The 19,233-nt window shown below is 47.4% G+C and overlaps 1 protein-coding gene across 1 annotated transcript in view; it reads right to left on the reverse strand.

The window, feature by feature from the left end:
- SDK1 (sidekick cell adhesion molecule 1) overlaps positions 1 to 19,233 on the reverse strand; it is a 478,174-nt gene that overhangs the window by 108,344 nt on the left and 350,597 nt on the right. The window contains exons 18-19 of the mRNA XM_010845804.1: positions 2,552 to 2,667; positions 152 to 344 (exon numbers count right to left, since the gene is read on the reverse strand). Of these exons, the coding sequence (XP_010844106.1) occupies positions 152 to 344; positions 2,552 to 2,667 (309 nt within the window). The remainder of the gene's footprint in view (positions 1 to 151; positions 345 to 2,551; positions 2,668 to 19,233) is intronic.

Raw genomic sequence — 19,233 nt, forward strand, 5'->3', positions numbered from 1 at the left:
AGCCGTTGAGATCCCTCTGGTCAGCTCCCAGCTTATTTCTCTAGGGTCACCCGCACCCCATAGATACACGAAGCTAAGCTGGACAGGACAGTGGCCCAAGCCTCTTTGATGACTAAGGGGTCTTGAGGAGACCCTTGGAGAGGGGACTCACTGTCTTCATGCGTCCATATGAGCTGCGGCGTGCTCGGGGGCCCGTCCCCGGGGGTGGTGAAGCACAGAACGGACGTGAAGTAAGCAGTAAACTTCTTCAGGTTGGTGATGTACCCGTGGTGGACTCCGTGGAAGTCTGGGGCAATGGTGACGACAGTGACAGCTTCGGGGACGTCATCTGGCCAAGCCAGAAGCTGGGATGGAACAGGGTGAAAACGAGGTTTAATTTCATGCTTTCAGCCTCAAATCTGCACCAAAATTTTATTTTATGATAATATGTCTTCGAAGAATGCAAAATCATGATCAAGAAATTTACTATAGTCTACATTTTATAATCTCGCTGAAAAATATGGATTTTAAAAGATATCTCACAGACTACTTGAGTACAAATATGTATATTTATGGGCTTCCCAGGTGGCGCAGCGGTGAAGACTCCGCCTGCCAATGTGAGACAGGCAGGAGACGTGCTCCCCGGTCGGGAAGATCCCCTGGAGAAGGACAGGACAATGCACTCCAGCATTCCTGCCCGGAGAATCCCACGGACAGAAGAGCCTGGCGAGCTCCAGTCCCCGGGGTCACAAAGAGCTGGACGTGACTGAGCAACTGAGCACGTGTATATCCCTATATGCATTTTACACACGTGTATATAGAATATCTACTGTAACTCACATTGGGAAAAAAGACACTTCTCAAACTTTCACTTTCTCTTCACTTAAACTTGTTGCAGAACATACATATATTTAACATTAAGAAGTAAAGATGACATTACCTGTTATTTGAATGGATCAGTACGATGAAACATCAATACAAATATTTTTCTGGATGGGCACCTACTCTGACTCAAAAAGAAGTCCTAAGTTCAATGGGAACAGTGTTAATTATTTATAATTTATCTCATGCCGGTTTTCTAAAAATGGATTTGGGGAGACTGATTATGAAAATCGAAGTGTTAGTTGCTCAGTCATGTCCGACTCTTTGCGACCCCATGGACTATGGCCCTTCAGGTTCCTCTGTCCATGGGATTTCCCAGGCAAGAACACTGGAGTGGGTTGCCATTTCCTTCTCTGGGGATCTTCCTGACCCAGGGATCAAACCCGAGTCTCCTGCATTGCAGGCAGATTCTTTACCACCTGAGTCACCAGAAATACAGTATATATACACATTCCAAAGGAAGTTATTTTAATGTTTTGGCACATTACTGTATGAATGTGACTTTTAATTCCTCTGACATCAAACATTTCTAGCACTAACTAGGTCTGAAAATTGACACATCACAGGACAAGGAGCGTATTTATGTAGAGTAAGGTGACAACCAAGCCACTGAATGAACGCCCTGGTCTTGCCAGAAAGATCTTCACTGATCAATATGATTTCAAAGAAACTTCTGTCTGTAGCTACCTCTGGGAGAAAAGAAAAGACAGGACAAATTTCCAACTATGCCTGTCTTTCTAGTGAAAAACAAGTGTTTTAATAAGTTGACTCCAAATGGCGGGGGCGGGGAGTGAACTGCGTTCTGAGGAAATAACACTCTCTGAATCTGAAATTATCAAGTTTTTAAGCAAACTAGGTGGAACCCCTGAGTTGACCTGCTCCTGCACAAGATATGTGAACACATCACACTGTAGATGAAATGAAGGCGGGCTCCCTGCCCCAGCCAGGAGATGCTTATCCAAAAGGAAAGCAGAGCTGTGCTTCTGGAAGCTGCATGCAGGCACAGCTCTGAAGGTCAGAGGCTGGTGCTCAGACCCGGCACAGGGCAGGCAGGAGCGCGTTTTGTGTCTGCTCAGTTCAGGTAGGGGCCCCGAGCCAGCAGGTCTCGGTTCCACACACAGAACTTGTCCTGAAGCAGTGAGGGGGCACCTATTCATCGTTACTTGGTAGAAACCTCACTCAGCTGTGCCCCGTGCCCTCTGTTCCGAGTCTGCGCTCCTCAGAGAGACCCCCTTCTGGAAGGAAGCATTTGGTACGCGTTTGGTAAGCATTTGATTTCAACCTGCCAGGCCGGGTCTCCCACCGGTCATTTTAAATGGACGGCCTTCTCATAGCGTTGCTCAGTCCTAGCGGAACCAGCCTTTTCTGGTTTTTTTTTTTTGGCTGTGCGGGATCTTAGTTCCCCACCCAGGGATTGAACCTGCACCCTTGGCAGTGAAAGTACAGAGCGCTAACCCCTGGACCAGCCAGGGAATTCCCAACAACCATCCTCTCGACGACCAGTAATTAGAGTTTATGAGTCAGTATGGCTGGTGATAAGACTGCGGATGAAAGGAGACCCCGCCAAGGTCAACACGTCTGTAATGGATGCCGTGGGTTCCTCACGAAACGAGGTGCGGGGCCCCTCCCTGATCATACGACCGCGCCGGCGCCGAGACGGCCCCCTCCCTGGCTGTGGCCCCAGGCGTACCTTGTATCCCTGGTTGATGCCGTTGATGAACTGCTGAGGCGGAGGGTTCCACAGGAATTGGATGGTGGTGGAGTTCACGGCTTCCACCTGCACATTCTGCGGGGGCGCGGTCGGCACTGCTCCAGGGCGGGGGCAGCAGGAGGCCGGCAGGAGGCACGGGGGCGGGGAGAGAAGAGACCCTGAGCCGCCGCTCTCGGCTCACCAGCACGCTCAGCGCTGCGAGCCCGGAGGGTGCTGCACGGTTTTGGAAGCGAATCGTGATGTTACAACAAGAAAGAGCTGGGCTACTCCTCACTTTCTGTTGGAGAATTCTTAAAGGCACAGGCAGAAGAGTGGACCAGGTCATCTCAACCCACGGTGAGCCTTTCCTAGGGGGTCTCAAGATAGACAGCAAACAAAAGCTTTCTCTGATTTTTTTTCAGTTAGCCAGTATTTGAGATCAAGGCAAGGTTTGATCTAGGCCTCTGCATCCCCTGTTACATATCATTCTGTTTTCAAGCCCAGTTATCCTTTATATATTAAAAAAAAATCCCTTTTCATATGTACTTACTTATCCATTCAGAGGCTAAATTTCTCTTTGTCTGCCATAGAAACCACCATTAAAAAAATTTCCACTTTCCATTTCTTTTATTGAAGAGCTATTGAGCCCAATTATGTGCCTGCCCAGAGCCCTCCAAGGAAGTCACATTCCTGGGGAGCGGCTCACTTTCAACTTGAATTGCCCCAGGCAGCTCCCTCCGGTGCACACACAGGTGGAGCCTCTGTGCCAGGTGTGTGCGGAAGGCTTCAGGCCAGGGGACACCGCACGAGGGCTGGGAGAAAGGGCAGACCTCCGAGGGTGGAAAGGCCTTGAGAAAAGTGTTCGATTCGGGGAAAATGGAGTCAGCAAAGGCAAGCGATTATGAGAAGCCTAGTGAGTGGTGAGAGAATGATGGGCGTGGCTGGACATGGGGTTCTGGGGGAGGAAGGGGCTGAGAAGGTGGGCGGTCACTGTGGGGATGGCCCTGGACGCCGGCCGCAGAGGTTGAGAGTGTACACGGAGGGCAGTGGGAAATCAGCGGGCTTCTGGAAATGGCAGAGACAGGACCCGGCCGGCCTCTGAAGGACGGCCTCTGCAGAAGGGGCAGGCCGCAGGCTGTGCTGTACAGCTTTCTGCGGGACACATGGGCAGGTCTTGGTTCTTTAGGAGCTTGTTTCAAGGGAAAGACAGCGGATCCCAGAGGATCCTTTGGCTCCAGGAACGGAAACAGAGACACGTGTCTCTTGGCACAGAACACGTGAGAATTCAGTATGGTCCTGTTAAAAATCACCGCAGCTTTCATCATGCTCTTCTTCAGAATCTCACGTCATCCGGCAGAGATGAGAAAGACACGCGGTCTCCCAGCCCTCCCCTCCAGACTCCAAGCCGCACACCTGCTCCCGTCTTCTCCCCCTGCGCTGTCTCTGGCCCCTCCTTCCACACCATACCAGGAAGACTGTCCTGCTCACTTCCCGCTCAGCACCATCCTGAAGTGGTGGCCTGAAAACGGCCACAGGCATCACTGAGCCGAGGGTCTGGGCAGCTGGGAAGCACGGCACGGCCATCAAACACGAGGAAAAGCTGAACAAATGAAACAGTCTTACCCTTTTGTGAGCCCCTAAGGAAGCTGAAGCCACCGGGCCACTGTGTCCGAAATACAAGAAAAGAGGGACCCTCCCCCTCTTCTTAAAAAATAGCTTAAAAGTAAAAGAATGGGAAAAAATACTCGAAAACACTAATTAAGATAAACCTGGTGTCATTACATTAATATCAGAGTAAATATCCTACCAAACAATAAACCGATGATAAACCAGCTCGTGACATGATGATGGCGTGCTCTGTCCCTCAAGAAGAGCCAACAATCCTGAATGTGGATGCACAGAGCTTCAGCGTACAGAAGGCAAAACAACAAAACTGACAGTAAAACTACACAAAACTCCCGGGACAGGTGGAGACCTCAACACTCCACCCAAAAAAACAGGCAGGCCAGGCGTCTCAGTAAGGATCTCCGAGGCCAGAGCAACACCACACAGAATCTGACCCACACGATATTTACGTAGAAATCTACCCAAGGGCAACAGACTACACATTCTTCTCAAGCACATGTGGAACTTAACCGAGATGGACACATTTGAAATATATATGTCATGCAAAACAAGTCTAAACAAGTTAAAAATAACTGAAATCACAAAAAGTGTCTTTTATGACTCAACAGGATTAAACTTGAAATTAACAACAGAAAGATATGTGGAGAGTCCCTAAAAACTTGTAAATTAAGGAACACACTTCAAAGTAACCCATGAGTTAAAGATGAAATCACCTGGAAAATTAGAAAGCATTTTTAGTTTAATAAAAGGGAAAAACACAACATACCAAAATTTGGGGATTCAAAAGTGCTGGATCATCAAAAAAGCAAGAGTTCCAGAAAAATATCTACTTCTGCTTTATTGACTATGCCAAAGCCTTTGACTGTGGATCACAACAAAATGCGGAAAATTCTTCAAGAGACGGGAATACCAGAACACCTGACCTGCCTCTGAGAAACCTGTATGCAGATTAAGAAGCAACAGTTAGAACTGGACATGAAACAACGGACTGGTTCCAAATAGGAAAAGGAGTACATCAAGGCTGTATATTGTCACCCTGCTTATTTAACTTATATGCAGAGTACATCATGAGAAACGCTGGGCTGGAGGAAGCATATACTGGAATCAAGATTGCAGGGAGAAATATCAATAACGTCAGATATGCAGATGACACCACCCTTATGGCAGAAAGCGAAGAAGAACTAAAGAGACTCTTGATGAAAGTGAAAGAGGAGAGTGAAAAAGTTAGCTTAAAACTCAACATTCAAAAAACTAAGATCATGGCATCTGGTCCCATCACTTCACGGCAAATAAATGGGGAAACAATGGAAACAGTAAGAGATTTTTTTTTTTTTGGCTCCAAAATCACTGAAGATGGTGACTGTAGCAATGAAATTAAAAGACGCTTGCTCCTTGGAAGAAAAGCTATGACCAACCTAGACAGCATATTAAAAAGCAGAGACATTACTTTGCGTACAAAGGTCTGTCTAGTCAAAGCTATGGTTTTTCCAGTAGTCATGTATGGACATGAGAGTTCGACTATAAAGAAAGCTGAGTGCCAAAAGACTGATGCTTTTGAACTGTGGTGTTGGAGAAGACTTTTGAGAGTCCCTTAGACTGCAAGGAGATCCAACCAGTCCATCCTAAAGGACATCAGTCCTGAATATTCATTGGAAGGACTGATGCTGAAGCTGAAGTTCCAATACTTTGACCACCTGATGTGAAGAACTGACTCATTGGAAAAGACCCTGATGCTGGGAAAGAGTGAAGGCAGGAGGAGAGGGGACAACAGAGGATGAGATGGTTGGATGGCATCACCGACTCAATGGAAATGAGTTTGAGAAAGCTCCGGGAGTTGGTGATGGGTAGGGAAGCCTGGCATGCTGCAGTCCATGGGGTTGCAAAAAGTTGGACATGACTGAGCAACTGAACTTAACTGAATAAATAGCCTTTAGATGTTTATATTAGAATCTAAACTTCAACTATAAGAACCTATAAAAGTAAATTAAAAAAGAAGGAAAATAGTGAAGAAAAATACCAGAAATCAGTGAAATAAAAATAAACAATAATAGAAAAAAAAACAATGAATCCAAAAGCTGTTCTTTTAAAAATCAGTAAACTTCTAGCCAGACTGATAAAAAATAAATAGAAATTGCAAATTACCAACATCACCAATAACAGGAGACACCTCTATAAACTCTACTGATGCTAAAAGAATAAAAGGACATTTTGAGTATCTTTATGCTCATTAACGGAGAAGGCAATGGCACCCCACAGTACTCCTGCCTGGAAAATCCCATGGATGGAGGAGCCTGGAAGGCTGCAGTCCATGGGGTTGCTGAGGGTCAGACAAGACTGAACGACTTCACTTTCACTTTTCACTTTCATGCATTGGAGAAGGAAATGGCAACCCACTCCAGTGTTCTTGCCTGGAGAATCCCAGGGACGGGGGAGCCTGGTGGGCTGCCGTCTATGGGGTCGCACAGAGTCGGACATGACTGAAGTGACTTAGCAGTATGCTCATTAATTCAACAACTTAGATGAAATGAACAAATGTCTTTAAAGAAACACACTTCCAATCTACTCCAGAAGAACTAGATGACCTGAGTAGTCAAATAGCTATCAAATATTTGAATATAAAATTAAACACTTCCAAAAAACAAAACTCTTAAGCATATAAGGTTCAATGGTTAATTTTACTAAGCATTTGAAGAAGAAGGAAATAAAAGACATTCTAAAGCATTAAGCTGACACCAAAATCAGAAAAAGGTGCTGAACATAAAAAGAAAGAAAAGTAGACTATAGGCCTGAGAACATAGATGCAAAATCCTTAATAAAATATTAGAAAAATCAAATTTAAAAATATGTAAAAATCACAATTTATCCTAATTCAAGTAGGGTTTATCTTACAAACACAAGGCTGGTTCAACATTTGAATATTCATCAGGGTAATTTGCCATTATCTATAGAATTTAGAAAACACGATCATCTTAATTGTTTTAGAAAAATCGTTTAACAAAATTGAACCTCCAATAGTGATTAAAGGAAAAGTGAAAGGGAAAGTCGCTCAGTCATGTCCACCTCTTTGCGATCCCATGGACTCCATGGAATTCTCCAGGTTAGAATACTGGAGTGGGTAGTCTTTCCCTTCTCTGGGGGATCTTCTCAACCTAGGGATCGAAGCCAGGTCGCCCACATTGTAGGCGGATTCTTTACCAGCTGAGCCATAAGAGAAGCCCAAGAATACTGGAGTGGGTAGCCTACCCCTTCTCCAGTGGATCTTCCTGACCCAGGAATCGAACCAGGGTGTCCTGCATTGCAGGCAGATGATTTACCGACTGAGCTACTAGATTAAAGGAAAAACAACTCTCAAAGTAGGAATTAAAAGGAGCTTACTAAACTTGCTAAGCACGCATGCCGCATGCTAAGGCTCTTCAGTCGTGTCCGACTCTGCGACCCCATAGACTGTAGCCCGCCAGACTCCTTTGTTCATGGGATTCTCCAGGCACGAATACTGGGTGGGTCACCATGCCTTCCTCCAGGGGATCTTCCCAACCCAGGGATCGAACCTGCGTCTCTTAATGTTGCCTGCGCTGGCAGGCGGGTTCCTTACCACTAACGCCACCTGGGAAGCCCAGGCTTGCCAACAGGCATCTGTAAAACACGTACAACGAACATTTTATTTAAGATGAAAGACGGAATGCCTTCCCCTAAGACGAGCAGCAAAGCAAAGCTGTCTTTCTTACCACTCCTATCCTGGAAGGCCAAGCTGGAGCAGTAATGCAGGAAAAGGAACGGAGGGCATACAGATCGAAAGGAAAACAAAGCCAAAAAGCCTCTCTATTCACTGACAGTATTACTCTCCGTGTAGGAAATCCCCGCGTTTACTCAGAACCGAGATTAGCAAGATCACAGGATACAAGATCAAAATATTTTGAAACACAAGCTATGGAGAACTGGAAACTGAAATTAAGAATTCAGTATCAGTTACATGGCAGTTAAAACATGAAATAGATATAAATTTAACAAACTATAGGCAAGATCTGTATGCTGAAAATTGATGAAAGAAATAGAAAACTCTTGAGAGTCCCTTGAGCAGCAAGGAAGGAGATCAAACCAGTCAATAAAGGAAATCAACTCTGAATATTCATTAGAAGGACTGGTGCTGAAGCTGAAGCTCCAATACTTTGGCCACATGATGCAAAGAGCTGACTCACTGGAAAAGACCCTGATGCTGGGAAAGACTGAGGGCAGGAGGAGAAGGGGACGACAGAGGATGGTTAGATGGCATCACCGACTCCATGGACATGAGTTTGAGTGAACTCTGGGAGACAGTGAGGGCAGAGGAGACTGGCATGTTGCAGTCACGGGGTCGCAAAGAGCTGGACACAACTGAGCGACTGAACAACAACAACAGCAAACTGGACACACCTCCAAAGCCCTTCAGTGGCTGGAGAGGAAAACCAAACCGGCCCATCCACGGGATGGACCGTGGCCCGAGGTGAAAGGGGAAGAGCCGCTCACTCTTGCCAATGACGCGGACGGCCTTAGTGCCAGACACGGGGAAGGGCCAGACGCAGCCATGGCATGCTGGCTTTTCCCATTTCTATGATTCCTGTAAAAGGGAAAGCTAGAGGAGAGGAAACAAGAACCATGCCAAGGGCGGGGGTGGGGCAGAGCTCTGCGCTCAAGGTAAGTAAGTTATATACCTCAGTAAATCTGACTTTAAAAAGGCTGCAGAAACCTTGATGCCTTTTCTCATGTAGAGGTGGTGTCTGAGACAAGCGGTGTTTGAGGCACTTCAGTGCAGACTCTGTGACTGTTCTGACCAAGAGAATATGACCCAGGCCTTACTTAATAAACTAGAAGCTTCCACGCCTTATCTCTAGAACCGTCCTTTCTGGAAGTTCTGAGAGGAGAAAGGAGTCTGCTGTCCCTGTGGCCACCATGCTGGACTGGCTGGGTGTGGTGCCCGGGGGGGCAGCCCCAGGGTGCCCAGCCTGATGGCCTTCCGGTCAAGGCACCCACACTCGAGGGAACCCCTCTCCGCTCTCCTGACCCTCAGCCGCCAGCCCAAGGTACCGCCCCTCCGGATCCCGTTCCCAGCCTGTAAAATCACGAGATACGGTACGACGGCGCTGCCTGCAAGCTCCAGGTTTATTCTGTGGCAACGGGTCACCCGGACAATCTCCCCGCATAAGAGAGCAGGGAAGGGGGTGGGAGGGGAAATAAGGAGGGAAAGAACTGAAAGGGGCCGTGACTTCTCGGAGAGCCCACGTCCTCATTCTTTGCAGGCTTAGTTCTGGGATTTCCTTTCCAATTACTGACTCTGAAGTTCCATAAAATTTTCTAGTCAAATGTGGTTATATTCTCTAAAGTAAGACCACACCGATGGAACACGTCAAGAAAATGGCATTTTGCATAAACTAAATGAGCAATAGTTCCTGCTGTTCCTTTCTTTGCTTTGTGTCACGTAACAGCCACGCTGAGAGGCCCTCTCTCCATCGGGTCAGTGCCTCCCTGCCTTCCCCGCCCCGGGGCCCAGATACCAGGCGTCCAGGCCTGGCTGACCCAGTTAAGAAGGCAAGCTCCTTTCCCCTCACGTCACAGCTCACAATGCTCCTCAGCTCTCTTCTGCTCTCACATCCTTGAGCATCTCTTTCTCCTAATTACTGTCATCAGAAGTGACTCACAAATTTGTGGACAATGGGATTAAAAATCCCCTCAAGTGAGAAAAAGACCTACAGCCCATAAATCCTTCTTGACAGAGCTTCAAATAAAGAAGCTGCTATGGCAGAAAGGTCTTAATTACGGGGGAGGGTTACCTAACCCCAGCCTTCCGGGAAAGGCAGGGCTCAGCCCCTGAAGAGCCGCTGCTCTGCAGGACGGTGGAGGCCCACGCGTCCACAGCTGGGCTCGGTCTGCACACGGACGACCCTCCTGGGAAGCTGTGGCCTCCTGCTGCCCGAGTGAGGCCTCCAGGGGCATTCTCTCCCCAGATAATTAGCACCTGAAGTGCCATTCTTTCCAAGCCTCAAACTGCAGGCCGTGAAGAGGCCTGGTGAAGTGACAGGGGTTATGCCTTTCTGTGATTTTTACTGCTCAAAAAAAAAAAAGATCCATTTTCACCAGATAATTCCCCCTAGACCCCAGTGAGGACACATGACCTGGGTTCCCTGGACACTGCCTCAGCTTTCATAGTTAAGGACAAGGAGCCCTGTTCGGAAGCCCCCAACGCTCTGGGGCACCGAGCAGCCAGGCTGTGTGAATGGAGAGCCGCACGAGTGGCTTCAGACACAGAGGTCCTCTTCCTTCGGGAAACATTTGCAAGTTGATAACACAAAGGCCCTTCCTGGTTGCTGAGGATGGATTTCTTGGGGTGGCCAGTAGAGGGCGGAGTGGGGGTACAGTGGTCCAGTCAGGTGCCGCCGCTGAGGTCCGCCTGGGCCAGGAGACGCTGTCCGCGTTTCACTGTAGTAAACCACTCTTCATGGCCACTCAAAAACATACAACTGTTGAAATTACATTTGAAAACTATGCATGCGCATTATATACATTGCTGAAGTGTGTGTGCCTAGCCATACCCAGCTCTTTGTGAACCCATGGACTGCAGCCCACCAGGCTCCTCTGTCTATGGAATTTTCCAGGCAAGAATACTGGAGTGGGTTGCCACTTGCTCCTCCAGGGGATCTTCCCGACCCAGGGATCGACCCGGCGTCTCTTACAGCTCCGCATTGGCAAGTGGATTTTTTTTTTTTTACCACTAAGTCACATGAGTATTGAAAAATAACAACCCACATGAGTAAGTCAACGCATTAGAAAGGTCTACAGGGTTTTGACAGTTTCAAATACTTTACTTTTGAGATATTCTGGATAAGATAGTATATAACTAATTGTTATGAATTTTTCAGAATTTAATCCTTAATTAAAAGGGAAATATCAATATTGGTTACTGCATGCTTCTTTTTTTTCTGATTTTTTTCAATCCGATTTATTTGAAAATTTTAAGAATTTGTTCAACCACAACTTTTTGAAAAGTTGATTTCTGAAGTTACTACATACATACAGTCTGCTTTATTATTCTTTATATTTAAACATGTGTTGCTGCTGCTCAGCTGCCAAGTTATATCCAGCTCTTTGCAACCCCACACACTGCAGCAAGCCAGGCTTCCCTGTCCCTCACCATCTTCCCGAGTTTGCCCAAGTGCATGTCTGTTGAATCGGTGATGCCATTCAACCACCTTATCCTCTGTTGCCCTCTTCTTCTGACTCAATCTTTCTCAGCATCACGGTCTTTTCAGTGAGTCGGCTCTTGGCATCAGGTGGCCAATGTACTGGAACTTTAGCTTCAGCATGGGTCCTTCCAAAGAGTATTCAGGGTTGATTTCCTTTAAGATTGACTGGTTTGATCTGGCTTTTCGAGGGACTCTCAAGAGTCTTCTCCAACACCACAGTTTGAAAGCATCAATTCTTCAGTGCTCCACCTTCTTTATCATCCAGCTCTCACATCTGTACATGACCACTGGAAAGACCAGAGCCTTGACTAGACGGACCCCTGTCGGCAGGGATGTCTCTGCTTTTCAACACACTGTCTAGGTTTGCCATAGCTTTCCTTATCAGATGGTGAATCGAACAAAACCCAAGACTCTATAGTCCCAGCTGTTTTTCACTTTGTGAAGCAATGGGATCAGAATACCACTTTGACAAAAGAATTCTTCTGAGGGGTTAAAGCCGGTGCTGTGCATCAGTGCTCATCAACCTGCGATGGAAGTGATCTGGATTTAATGATCTGGACTGGGCTCATCGCTGTGTCATCTGACATGCCATCCATTTATTTTCTAACAGTATTATTCGTAACAGAACTTTCCTATTTTAATTTTAAACTGAAGTCTACCAGCTGTCCAAGAGTTTCTGTAAGAGTTTGTGAACAAAGTGTTATTATTATCATTGTTGTTAATGTTTTTAGTGAATGGGTCTCACTTTGAAGGTCTGTTGAAGGAAAAGCTATTGGCACCAAAAATGGCCATTAATGACACTCTTTAGCACCTGACTGGAGGCACAGAGAACTCCCCAGACCATCTATACGAATGTGTACGAGTGATATGCAATCGGTTTTATAATTCTAAAGGAATCAGCATTTGAACGCTAAAGAAACTATTATTAAGATGGGCAGCAGTATCTGTGTAGATATATACAAATGCCCATTATTTTAAAATACTTTCTGTGAGAAATATGTGATCAGATTCCAAATCCAGTCACATTATCACAAAAACTTTGACATTACACGTTTGTAATGTCAAAATGAAAGGAAGGACTGTTAACTTAGGGCAATACTGCCCCCTTAAAGTACAACTCAAAGAGGGCGAATTGTCTCCATTCTGGTTAACAGTAAGACAGAAGTTTCTCTTCACTGGGGAAAAAGCGATAAATAGTCTTCAGGCACTCATGACCACCTACCTGTGCAAATGCTCTCTTGTTAATGGGTACCTTCAAATCCTTGAAGAGGTTATAATTAGAAGTCTTGATGGTATCTGAATGGCACCATCTTGAGAATAAAACCACATATTGAATAAGTTGTGTTCCCCCACTGAGGTCAAGTTTCTCACTCAAAATTTTGAGATTTTGATTGGAAAGTTTTATACAAATACACCATGTAAAGTCCCCCTGGCATTCTCCAAAGTTGATCAGTGTGGCTCTGAAAATACACACTGTTACGAATCCATGGACTGAAATGTATTCGGAACACTTCAATTCGTTGCAGTTATTATGACTGATTTTCACATTATCCCATCTTTGAGTGGGAGCCTCTTCAAGGTGGCTCAGGGGTCTTCTTGACAAGCTCTCACTGGGGTTTGATAAGCTTCCTCACTTTTTGGAATTATATATTACATTACATTATATTATTTACCGCCTGCTCCTGACCTGGAATCCCCCATTCAGCCAGGAAAGCCTGTTTATTTGGGGGTTACTGAGAAACTCTGTGCTACTAGGATGGTTCTCATTTCCAGGCCTTTTTACAAGAAATTCTTCCTTCCTTTGAGGATAAAATCATCATACTTCCAATTCCAATTTAGGGTTTCAACTTTGCCAAAAATCTCGGTTCCCAGTGACAGCCACACAGTGGTCACTCGCTTTATCTCACAGCGCTCACACAGCTGTGCCTTAACAGCACCGAATGCAGCACATCCGTTCCCATGGCCGCTGAAAGCTGTGGGTCCTTCTTCCTCCAGCTTTCGATTTTGGTTCTGTGCTAGGGATGGGCAGTCAGACCATCACATTTCAAAGTTACTTGAAATAATCACTTTCCATCTGGCTGAGTTCACCAACTCAACACACCGCTGTGTTCATCTGTCTCATATTACCTTCAGCTTTTCAGACTTTCCGTTATAAATGTTTTAAAATCACTTAGTTTTATGAATAGATGAGGGCTCTCCAGGTGACACGTGGTAAAGGATCCCCCTGCCGATGCAGGTGGTGTGGGCTTGATCCTTGGGTCGGGAGGATCCACTGGAGCAGGACATGGCACCCCACTCCAGGATTCTTGTCTGGGAAATCCCACGGACAGAGAAGCCTGGTGGGCTACAGTCCGTGGGGTTGCAAAAGAGTTGGAGATGACTGAGCGTGCGTGCACACACGAATAGATGAAATACACTTACATGGCTTCAGAGTCAAGGAGAAGCCTAATTTCCGTCTCTACCTCCTTCTCCTGTAGGTATAGTTCCAGCCCCCCACGGTCCTGGGGTTCACCAGCTTGTCCTCGAAGGAGCCCACTCACTGTTCCCGACAGGCGGCCACTTGGCGGCCAGTAGGGCTTCCTGGACCGCTTCCTTCTCTGCAGTCCCGTGTGCCCTGGCCGAACGCTGTAAAGGGATCTGCCTTTCCTTTCACAACCGCTGCCTGTCCACGCCTGTCCGTCTCCCTGCCCACAGAGCCAGTGGACCATCTGAAAATCACAAATCTATCCAGCTGGGCTTGGCTCCCAGGGGCCAAGTAAACACTCTGCTTCTCCCGTTTCCTGCATGACGGCCGGACAGAGCCCCACCTGTGCTGGGCCCCTTCTCCGTGGACCCCCCGAGTCCTCACCAGCCCTCACGGTGAGGCACCTGGAGCTGGCCTCCGGGCTCCAGCGGCATTCAGCCCAAACAGGATTCCATGGCACTGGATCTGCCCTGATTCGGAAACGTGTCATTGACAAGACTGGTCCCAGCTCTCCCTGGATCTGTGCTCAACTCACCTCCCAACTTTGTTTATAGCAACAACCGGCACATCCCGCCCCTCCTCCTCTGTCACATGGCTGGTCGTGTGTCTGGAAAAGCAGCGTCTGGCTTTCATGCTTCAGCCTGATTTCAGCCATCAATCTAACACTGCAGTTTATTTTTAATTCTGATTCGGGGACAGAACATCTGAATGGCTCTCTCAGCTGTGACACCTGCAGGCTTGCCGGGCACATCATCTCCACCCGCTACGAGTCCCTGACAGAAGTGCTGAGCAAGAAAAGCCCCGAAGGGCAATGGGTTCTGCAGCTGGGGTCACCTTCACACTGGTGGTGCTTCAAGTGAACACTCTCTGAGCAAAGCTGAGTCCTTGGGGTTCACCTGATGACTTTATCACCCAATGCATGGTCTCCATCTCAGCCACAAGGATGCTGATTGAGAGAACTGATAAGTAAATGAAGCAATGAGTGGAAATCAAGCCACAGAATGAACATAGCATTTGGACCTATCAACTCGGCAACCCTCCCCCAGGAGGAAACGCGATTGTTAGGAGGCGGCCTGTTCTGAGTGACCCAAGGTGACTCCCAGCGACAGTTTTCCACCTTTTCCTCCAGGAATGTCTACTGCTGTTCACAGTCCACAGAATTTGAGACTCTGTCGGGTCAGCACTTCTCCTGAGCCAGTCTCTGCAGCTGGGAAGAGAGACACCGGTTGGGCTCATGTTTGCTGTTTCATTCAAGTACTCAAACAACACGATGCATATTATGCAAAGCTGATCTCAGGACCCCAAGTAAATTCTAGACTATCATTACAATCCATCTTCTCTGCAATCTGTGTAAACAGCGGAAATCGGTTTAAAATAACAGTTAATCAGAAGAAACGTGCGCTGGCCATGGAGCTACCTGATGTTTGGGAGATTCACAACATGTCAAATAAAATTAATGGAGTGATACCATGAAATGCCAGCAGGGAGATTCCCAAGGTCTCATGGGGCAGGTGGGTGTGAGCGTCCAGGCCTCCGTAGGAGAAAGTGACTGACCTCTGCCTCCTTCTCATCCCATATCAGCTGGTGGAATCCAACCTAAAGATGCTGACATCCCAGGGACAATGCTGTCAAATCAGCAGAATTTAGCATAGAATGAGATGATAGTGCACCGCTCAACAACATTTCTGTATGCTAACATGCTCGTGTGTGTCTACTTGAGATACCAGACCGACCATATCTGTTTCAAACTATGAAACCTCAGTGTCCCGCATGATGGCGGCTCATCTCTCACCACCCTCAAGGCAAGGTCAGTTCTCCTGGTTGGAAGCAGCCTGGCATGTGAACACTCAGGGCCTCCCTCACCTAGAGAAATGCCTCTTCACCTCTGCTTATCTTCTATTCACTGGGGATGGAGCTGCTGGTGGGATGGCTGGTCCCAGCAGTGGCCATGCCACGGAAGGATGCCCAATTCCTTACGTCTCCACCACAACCACACACCCCGATTCTCCTTATCCTGAACTTGTATGATCTCAAGTATCGGGGACTGAAGAGTCCACCCAGAATTCATGGGCATCTCCCTCTCCAGGTGAGCCTACACCACTACCTGCCTTTCAGAGAAGGGGAGAAGCAGCTCACGACGTGGAGGGGCCACAGGCTACAACTCTGCTGGGTGGACAGCTATATTCCATCTGCGTGCTGGGCGGTGTCATCAACTCCAGGGCATTGAAGGCTACGGCTGAGTTCTTGTGCTGTGACAGTGCTCCTGGTTTTGATGTGCCTGCGTGTCCTCCCTGCGTTAAACAGTCCTGACACTTTGTGAGGATAACAGATCTTGCACAAAGAAGCTCAAGAATCCCTTTTTAAGGGTCCTGCATAAGAAAATACCTTAACACTGAAAAAGTTTTGTGTATCCCTTTCCAAACTTGTTTTCCCCAATTCTTTATGCACCAGGCACTGAGGGGAAAGCCTTCGGGACCAGTTTGCAGGCTGCGGAGGCGCAAGGCCAGCAGGCACTGGGTTCTTCTTCTAAGACAAGACGATGACCACGGGAGAGAAGGCTGGGCATCATGCTGAACACGGACACTCACTGGCCCACTGGCGGGAACCGAAATAGAAACAGCAGGCGTTCGCCATAATCAGACGTCTATTTATGCTTCATTTATTGACGTGTCAGGCACCTTGCTTGGGTTTGGGGGTACAGATGTAAATAAGATCAATCAGATGCAGCCCCTGCCTTCAAAACTCTCACAGGCTTGTAGGGAAGACCAGTCTGAACCTCCACAGACAGTGTCTGGTTGCAGTACTGGGCTCCCAGGCGGCACTGGCGGTGAGGGGCCCGCTGCCAACGCAGGGGTGTGAGAGGCGTGGGCTCCACCCCTGGGTCAGGAAGACCCCCGGAGGAGGAGATCTCCAGCATTCCTGCCTAGAGAATCCCATGGACAGAGGACACTGGTGGGCTACATGGGGTTGCAAAGAGTCCGGCACGACTGAAGGGACTTAGCACGCAGGCACAGCCATTTAAGGCGGGTCTGACTGTTCCCTGTGTCTTTCAGTGGCAGCTGAAGGGCAAGTCTTCTCCCACAAGGTCTGCACAGACACGGGTGTTGGACTCGACCTGCCTCCAGCCCCCGAATCTCGGCTTGGTGCCCAGGCTGCCCCACTGGTGCCCACTCAGCCCCACCCCTGTTGGGTCTTTCATTGTAGTATCTCCTTTGGGCGCCCGGCTTCAACCTTGACCTTGACATGAACTACAGGCCAGTTGACGCCTGTTCTGAAAGGGATTCATAGCCAACTGAACCAAACACCCTGTACTGCTTGAATTCAGGGTTTTTTCAAACTGCAGGCCACTACTGCATTAGCAGCAGACCAGAAACTCAGCTTAGCGATCACAGCCTGCATTTGTTAAAGAAGGAAAGAATGAGACAGAATGGAATAGAGCAGAAAATATTAAAAACCATCACACACTGTCAGGGTGATTACTATTCTCTGACCCTTTTGTTTCAGGAGTGTGTGTCTGTCCTGGATTTCCATGTAAAACAGACTTATTGTGCCTGCTTTTCATTCCAGTAAAAAATATCCACAAGCTATTGCAAACCCATTTGAGCACTGAAAATCTGGAAGCGATTTTTGCCCATGTTTATATGCTGAGCCCCGAAGAATTGATGCTTTTAAACTGTGGTGTTGGAGAAGACTCTTGAGAGTCCCTTAGACTGCAAGGAGATCCAACCAGTCCATTCTAGAGGAGATCAGCCCTGGGCGTTCTTTGGAAGGAATGATGCTAAAGATGAAACTCCAGTACTTTGGCCACCTCATGCGAAGAGTTGACTCATTGGAAAAGACTCTGATGCTGGGAGGGATTGGGGGCAGGAGGAGAAGGGGACAACAGAGGATGAGATGGCTGGATGGCATCACCGACTTGATGGACGTGAGTTTGAGCGCACTCCGGGAGTTGGTGATGGACAGAGGCCTGGTGTGCTGCAATCATGGGGTCGCAAAGAGTCGGACATGACTGAGAGACTGAACTGAACTGAACTGAGAAGGAAAAGCATAAATTTGAGCACTTCCCAGCGTTTTCAACCTGTGTGACCTTTGGAAAGCTGATTACCTCTCTGAACTTCTGCCTTTTTCTCTGTAAAACAGGAACCGTGGTGCCTCTCTCACACGACGGCTGGGGGATGGCCACAGAAGGCGATGAACGTACGTGGATGGCACACAGGACAGTGGAAACTGGCGCACAGTGGCTCCCCCTGAAGAAGGTGATTCCTACCCTTTCCTGAAAGGCCTCAAAGACCAAGTCAGGCCCACACCTAAAGGAACACCCGCACGGCTTTGCTCAGTTCCTACTGGGTGCTTCAGGGGATGCTGGGAGAATCTGAACATTAGCCTGTCCATGGGTGCAGCCTGAGGTCTACAAAGTCATCAGGACTGAGAAACAAATCTTTCCGTGCAATGTCATTTATGCTACATTGAGAATTTCCCAAGAGGAGATAGGAATGGAGCTTGCAGAGTGCTCATTTATAATCCTTACTTTAGAAAACCCTGCGAAGCCCAAGTGAACATTTAGGGGCTTTTACTAATGTTTTAGAAACCTGGATAACCAAATGTTTTTTCCCATTTCTCTCTAAATATGGAATAGTTCTCCTTCATTAGAAGGTAATGTTCTGAAACCAGAATAAATTATTACAGCACAAAAATACCTGTTACAAGAAGAAAAATGATAAAGAAATAAAACCAGAAAAAATTAAAATCTTGGCATGCTCAAGAATAATGATTTATAGTATAATTTGTCTTTGAGCCCTTTATAGAAAAATCAGCATTTGCATCTTAATGGACCCATTTAAGGAAGGAATTCTTGCCTGGAGAATTCCATGGACAGAGGAGCCTGGCAGGCTACAGTCCATGGGGTCGCAAAAGAGTTGGACATGACTGAGCGACTAACACATTTAAGGAAGGGATCAAGTTTGCTAACCTCACTGGCTTGGGGCTTCCCAGATGGCTCAATGGTAAAGAATCTTTCTGCCAATGCAGGAGACACAGGAGATGTGAGTTCCATCCCTGGGTTAGGAAGATTCCCTGGAGGAGGAAATGGCAACCCACTCCAGTATTCTTGCCTGGAGAATTCCATGGATAGAGGAGCCTGGTGCAGGCTTACAGTCCATGGGGTCACAAAGAGTTGGCCATGAGTGAGTGACTGAGCACACCTCAAATCTGCTTGGTCTGCCCTGGCTCTTTACGACTTGTTCAAGAATTATCTAACACAAACTTTCTCACCTCCTAGCTTCTCATATGCCCCACTGGCCCCGATTTTGCCCATCAGTCCCATTTAATAGATGTTGTTAGCAGGGCCTCATGACCTTCTCTTTCCTGCAGAAGGAAGT

The sequence above is a fragment of the Bison bison genome, unplaced genomic scaffold, assembly GCF_000754665.1.
Source record: "Bison bison bison isolate TAMUID 2011002044 unplaced genomic scaffold, Bison_UMD1.0 scf7180017864223, whole genome shotgun sequence".
Classification (NCBI taxonomy): domain Eukaryota; kingdom Metazoa; phylum Chordata; class Mammalia; order Artiodactyla; family Bovidae; genus Bison; species Bison bison.